The sequence below is a fragment of the Sinocyclocheilus rhinocerous genome, unplaced genomic scaffold (assembly GCF_001515625.1).
Source record: "Sinocyclocheilus rhinocerous isolate Xijiao unplaced genomic scaffold, SAMN03320098_v1.1 scaffold2715, whole genome shotgun sequence".
NCBI classification, from domain to species: Eukaryota; Metazoa; Chordata; class Actinopteri; order Cypriniformes; family Cyprinidae; genus Sinocyclocheilus; species Sinocyclocheilus rhinocerous.
The window spans coordinates 262,692-269,967 of NW_015667273.1; the positions used below are offsets into that span (position 1 = coordinate 262,692).

At 37.7% G+C, this 7,276-nt stretch overlaps 1 protein-coding gene across 1 annotated transcript in view; it reads left to right on the top strand.

Moving 5' to 3' along the window:
* Nucleotides 1–7,276, top strand: part of LOC107733525 (shootin-1-like) — a 39,774-nt gene that overhangs the window by 11,869 nt on the left and 20,629 nt on the right. The window contains 2 exon segments of the mRNA XM_016545182.1: nt 1,880–1,974; nt 6,311–6,476. Coding sequence (XP_016400668.1) covers nt 1,880–1,974; nt 6,311–6,476 — 261 coding nt within the window.

Below are 7,276 nucleotides of genomic sequence, written 5' to 3' on the forward strand. Positions count from 1 at the left end.
CTGAACTTGTTCAGTCTTCTTCTCTCAGTAGAGTAGTCAGGAGCAAAACGATGTGATCGCTCGGCTCCTAAGCGAAAAGCTGAATATGCGTTGCACCTGCTGCCTAGTTATACTCGCGCTGCAATCAGCGGCAGCTGGATGCAATCATCGCATGCCAATGTGCATTGGCTCGTTTAGTTTACACTCGAAGTGGATTGGTCTCTCTAAGCGAGATCCCAAAGTCGGTCATTACCGACGTGACGTCGAGAGTGACCAACTGAAAGGGAACTCGATTAACCCAAACAATAAGCCTTGGCTAGACAGGCCTGCGCTGATCTCAGTCTCCCGTCCCTATAGGATCAGTATGAGGGGCAGCACTGAACAAATTCAAATAGATCTATAGAATAGACAACAGTTCTGTGAAGGCTGAGATGGAGAGGTTATTGTGTAGATAAGAAAATCTGAAAGAAGGACAAGTAAGAAGGACATTTTTTCAGCATCAAGATGTTCGTATTTATATATAGTTTGGGGTCAGTTTTTAATCTTTTTGAAAGAAGTCTCTTATGCTCTTCAAAGTTGCATTTATTTGATCAGAAATGCAGTAAAAATAGCTGTATTCTGTTTTGATATATTTTAAAATTTAATTTATTTCTGTGATTGCAAAACTGAATTTTCAGCAGCCATTACTCCAGTATTCAGTGTTCTATGAGCCTTCATAAATCAGTCTAATATGCTGATTTGGTACTCAAGAAACATGTATTATTATTATCAATGTTGAAAACAGTTATTCTGCTTAATATTTTGATACATTTTACATTACCGCACTAATACATTACCGTGATACATTTTATTTCAGGATTCATATGATTAGAAAGTTTGAAAGAACATAATTTATTTGAAGTTTAAATCTTTTGCAACATGTCTTTACTGTCACTTTTGATCAATTTAATGCATTCTTTATTAATAAATGTATTCATTTCTTTAAAAAACATAACTTTTTAATGGCTGTGTGTGTGTGTATTGGTATTAACTGCATTATAGGGATCAAATGTCGCCACACGTATAGTAATACCAGTAAATTTTGACGTTGTGGGGACATTTTTTAGGTCTCCATGATGAAACAAGGTTATAAATCATACATAAAGTGTTTTGAAAATCTAAAAATGCAGAAGGTTTTCTGTGAGGTATAGGTTTAGGTGTAGGGTTAGGGTAAGGGAATAGAAAATAGTTTGTACAGTATAAAAGCCATTATGCCTATGGAATGTCCCTATAGTGATAGGAATACCTGTGTGTGTGTGCGCGTGTGTGTGTGTGTGTGTGTGTGTTGGAAAGGGTTCAAATATGCATAATGCAGGAAAACTGTTCATTTAATAGTCCAACAGTGACACATCAGTGGATACAAATATTCCATGTCCATATGAATCTTTAAATTACAACTCGTTAATAAAACAACATGTATAATAATTATATAAGAATTACAAAGATGTTTTGAGTAATCTTTGATGAAGTACAGCATGTCACACTACAGAATACTGCTATGACTACTACATCAACTATTCAAACACAGTTCAAATCCTTGCTTGCGTTGTATTACAATGTGTTTTATCCACCATATGAACTGTAGTTCCAGCTGTTTCACATACCAAATGTCCCCAGCCGACTTGCTCGAAAGGAGTCTGGAGAGCATGATAGCTGATAAAGAGCTGTTCTAAATTTCAGTGCTCTGGACAGAGTAATTGTATGATGTTGTGACCTTGTCTGTGAACGTCATGATGTACTGTGCTAGCTGCTCCAGTGTGTGCATGACAGACAATTAGTTGTGTGCTTGCCTGTAGTGACAACTGTAGTGTGTTTGTGTTGAAGAAAACATCAAAATATTTGACATATTGCTTGTCTTCAGTGTCACACAGGGTGATCGAGGAGGTGAACAACATTCAGGAGAATCTAGAGATTGAGAAGACATGCAGAGAGAGTGTAGAAGCTTTGGCCTCAAAGGTGGGGTTTTACAATAAAGTTAATGATCATCTGGTCTGTTTTATTCTGTTTCATTTGATTCCCCTTGTTTCTGTTCTGTTCCATTTGATTCTGTTGTGTTTTGGTTCAGTTGATTCTTGATTTAATTCTGTTTTAATTAAATCTCTTCCGTTCTATTTAATTTGATTCTCATCTGTTCTGATTTATTTGATTCTATTTTGTTCTGTGTCATTTGATTGTTGTTTTATTTCATTTTATTCTGTTCTATTTAATTTGATTCTTTTGTGTTCTTGTTCATTTGATTCTGTTTGGTTCAATTTAATTCTGCTCTGTGTCATTTGATTATGTTCTGTTTTGTAGGCATTCTCTTCTGTTCTGTTCTGATTCATTTGATTCTGTTTTGTTCTTATTTATTTGATTCTGTTCTCTTTTTGTTTGGATTGGTTCAGTTTAATTTAATTCTCATGTACTCTGCTTCATGTGATTCACCTGTTCTGTTCTGATTCATTTGATTTAGTTATTTTCTGTTTCATTCAATTCTTCTTTGTTCTGTTTCATTTTATTCTCCTTTATGTTCTTATTCCTTTGATTTTCTTCTCTTCTGCTCTCCTTTGTTGTGTTCTGATTCATTTGATGCTGTTCTGTCCTATTTATTTGATTCTGTTTAATTTAATTCTCTACTGTTCAGTTCTGATTCATTTGATTTTGTTCTCTTCTGTTTCATTCGATTCTCTTTTGTTCCATTTCATTTGATTCTCCTTTGTTCTATTCTGATTCATTTGATTCTGTTCTTCATTTGATACTGTTTCATTTGATTCTCTTCTTATCTGTTTCATTTGGTCTTGTTACTATGTGTTTTGTTCTATTCTGTTTCATTCAGTTCTGCACTAATCTTCTCAGAAACAATACTTCCAGAATCATACACCGATGTTTTTGCTTATGCTTTCACAGTAAATAGATTGGGATCCATCATGCCTCTATCCAACCATTCCAACCAACCTTCCATCCGTTTATTTCCTCCTCCATCCTGAGCAAAGTACACACAATTGTACTCCACATGGGCAGTCAATCCATTCAGTTCATGCTGGAGTCAGTCTTAAAGACTATCTCCCTCCAGTGTGCCTGCATCTTGGTGTTGACTGCCAGCCCACCTCACTGGACCCGCTCATTACAGAAGTATTCAATTTGCCATCAGTCCCAGCTCAGTACATTGTTTAGTTGGGTTTCAGTTCTACCGTTCCGGCTCAGTCGGGTCTGAAAAGTGAAGTGGCATCTACACTGAGCGCTCAGCAGGTAAATGGATTTCTAAAAGCCCAGGTGTGAGGCAAATTAGTGGGAACGATTACCGGCTCATTGCCGTCTCTCTGATGGATGAATCAACTTTCTTCTGCTGTCTGTCAGTGATGACCGCTGATCACCACACACAGAGAGAGAAATGAAGAGAACAGTAGCAGTGAAAGGAATAAAGACACAGATAAAAGAGATAAAGACCAGGAGAAAATAGTCTTTAGATTGAAAAAGGACACTGTTGTCCTGCATTTTAGAAGCAGGGTAGCTGTCATTTGAAGTCTTTCTGCATCCAAAAAAAGAAGACATTTCACTGTGCGAATGAAAACTGACATTTTTTTTTTTATATATATATATATACTTGACAAAATAGACTGAGGTGACAAAACCCTGCTGGCTTACTGTTATTTAGCGTGGATGACAGGATTTCATTCCTGCCTTTTCTCTTGAGGTATAGCTACATTTTTTCCCTTGAAGTATGTGAAGCCATCACAGATGTTTCTGAGAGCTGCGGTTGAGGAAGACTGCAGAGCATTTCATTTGTACGGAGGAAATAGACCTGCAGCTGCTTTGTGCCTCAGCATTATGTGTTGGATAAAAGCTCGATTTAACCAATCAATGGTTTCCTGACATCCTTAAATGCACAGCCCAGCTTGTTCTGTGTTCGCCGGCGGCCACTGCGCATGAAAACCAGTGCAGATGCCTTTTGTCCTGGCTGCTCTGTGAACACCTCCACACAGAGCCCCTCACGTCTGTGTGACTAACAGCAGGAGAGTCCTGTGGGTTTCGGCCTTCACAGGTTTACTCCTCTTCCATCTGTCAGGACAGATGACTGTTTGAGGAGGCAGTTGTGTTTGTCACTAGCTGCTCTTTCAACACATAGCTGATTCCTCTCAAATATCTCATCTGTCTTTATTTTAAAGCAGGAAACACTTTGCATTGCATTGATCTCTGAAGTCCAAATTTCTTGCATTAAAATTGTTGATTTTCCCAAGAGTTTTTTTTTTTTTTTTTTTTTACATAATCATTCAAAAGTGTTTTTTTTTTATGTTTTTGAAAAAAGTCTCTTATGCTTACCAAAACTGATATTACAATTTGTTTTAATTTATTGGTATTGGATGATATTGGTTATTTATTTATACTTTACTTTTGTCATCATCTCATTTTAACTTAACGTTAATCTTTTAAAACACTAAAGGTTTAATAACACTGTTAAATGTAATCATTAGCATATCTCAAACTGAATGCCCATTTTCATACTGTACATTATAATTGGCCTAAATTGGCTAACTTGTAGAATAAAAAAAAAAAACTGATTTTAGTTTGTAGTGTTTTTATTTATCTATTTATATAAAACTGTATTACATTTTAATGCTGGCTATTTGTATGCCATAGCATGAAAATAATTATCACCTTATCGGTATTGACCAGATCTGTAATATCGGTGCATTACTAAGTTTATTTTACCATAATGACCAACAGACTATACATTATTCCACTTATTTTCTGGCTACTTACCCAGTAAATAAGTAAATAACCAGACATGAAATTTTGATGTTGCCTTGTCGCTGTATTTATGTGAACTAATTTTGCAAACATTTATAAAACAAGTATGAAAGACTTTGACTTGATTTGCATCTCAGCCCGCAGGATGGAAAAGAAATCTCACCACTTTTTTGAAAGACTGAAGGATACGTTGTGAAAATTACAGCATTGGCTCATCCCAAATTTACATTTAAATTAGTCAAAAAATTTTGGTAGGTGTGATTGGAGGACGACGAGTGGAATTGTCTCAAATAGTCTCTACATTTCAGCGGTGTGATTTATTGTGTATGACGGCTGTAATTTTGTCTGCCAAAGAGACCCTGAGGTAGACAAAAAAAGAAGAGGGAAAAAAATCATAATCAATTTTTTAAACTCTGGAACATTTTGAATTAAAAAACATTAATGGATGAGGGTCCGCGGGTGGTGGCAGTCAAATCAAAGTGCAATCCAAACACATGACATTTTGTTTTGATGTGTGATCAGAGGAGATGAGGGGCCTGGCCACCTCGGGATGCACGTCTGATTTCTGCCAGTGTGTAATTTCACCGCTGCGCTCTCATCAATGCCGGATGATTATCGCAGAGCAAGCGTGTATGCGTGTGTGTCTGCGTGTTTATCCCCATATTATGTGTTGTTGATTGCGTTTTTGAAAGATGCATTCAGCAGGAAGGACGGCATCAGGAAATGGATTCACGTGCTGTGTGTCCTCACTTGGATGTCATTAATAAAGGCTCGTTAAAGAGGGGCATTTTATCCCTGCCTCCCACTCTTTTTCTCTCTCTGACCGGAATGTCATCCAGTACTAATTTACATACCTCCACCCCCATTGGCTCTCTGAGTTTCCATTAAGTGGCCTCCCTAATTGAAGTGTGAATGACCAGTCTTAAATTACTTTAATTGGGTGTTCAAAAAGGTAAAATTTCTCGGATGCAGGTATGTGCATGTGGCGAGGGAGGGGGTCCGTGGCCGTGCCTGATAGAATGCTGTAATTATTTATGAAAACAGGAGTGTCTGCTGCTGCTGCTCCTGCATACGTGTAATGAAATGTCTATTATTTTGCCCTTGATTATTGCTCTCTTCCATAGTGTTTGTGCTGTGTGTGTTTGGCTGTGTGATTGAGGGGAATTGCATGGGCACCCGCTGGGGTTCCAGTGGGCTGGTCTGTCTACATGCTGCTGATTTGATTTCTCATATTTTTTCGCTTTGTGGTAAATGCAGAAAATCACCGGCTTGGGTTTTATATCATTTGTGGTGTTACAGGTGTCATTTTGATTTCTGATTATTCCTATAAATGTGACGACATTGGCCTCACTAGATTAACTTTTTTTTGTACTGTCAGTAGACACTGGATTTTTGTTCTCTTCACCGAGACCAAGCAAATTCATGTTTTGATAGTGTAGTTCAATTGGTACTGTGTGATGCCAGCAGCACTCAGATCATGAGTTGAAATGTATACATTAAATGCACTCTAAGCTGCTTTGGATAAAATATCTTTCAAATACACAAATGTATGTCTTTCTCTCAGTTAAACAGACAGAACCGCTCTCTGAAGAGGAAGAGTATGCTCTTTATGTCCCGCCTTGGTGCTGATGTCGTTGCTGAGATCAGTCTGGATGATGAGAATGATGAAGATCCACAGGAGGAGGAGTCAGGAGTCTGTAGCTCCTCCCACTGTCAGATTGTCATTACAGGTAAGTCAGTGCACTGTCCCACAATGTATTGCTTAATAAAATATTTTTATCACTTTATACTTTTTGCATCTACATACTAGTTTTAAAGGTGAAGTGTGTAATTTCTATGACACAGACAGCAAAGAATTGCATGTTTTTTGTTCAAGCAGATTGACTGGGCCTGTCATAATAACATAGGCTCTGGCATTAAATTGAGGCTTGACTACCTGTTTAGTCAAACAATGGCTGACAAACTTGTGTGAAAGCCGTCATTATTTAGTAGTACAGAAATTAGACACCTTTGCCATTAAAGGGATAGTTCACCCAAAAACAAAAATTTGATATTTATCTGCTTACCCCCAGGGCATCCAAGATGTAGGCGAATTTGTTTCTTCAGTAGAACACAAACGAAGATTTTTTAACTCAAACCGTTGCAGTCTGTCAGTCATATAATGGCAGTCAATGGGCTCCACGGCTTTGAGAGTAAAAAAAACATACACAGACAAAAACAAATTAAACCCTGCGGCTCGTGACGATACATTGAGATCTTAAGACACGAAACGATCGGTCTGTGCAAGAAACTGAACAGTATTTATATAATTTTTTACCTCCGATCCACCACAATGTCCAACTGTCCTGAGCGCGTTCACAACATCCGGCGCGTGACACGTGTACATGCTCTGGCAAAGTAGATGCATGAGTGGAAGCGATCTTTCGTGAGTATACATCACTCATTGGATGTTGTGAACGTTTCTTGCACAGACCGATCGTTTTGTGTCTTAAGACCTCAATGTATCGTCATGAGCCGCAGGGTTTAATTT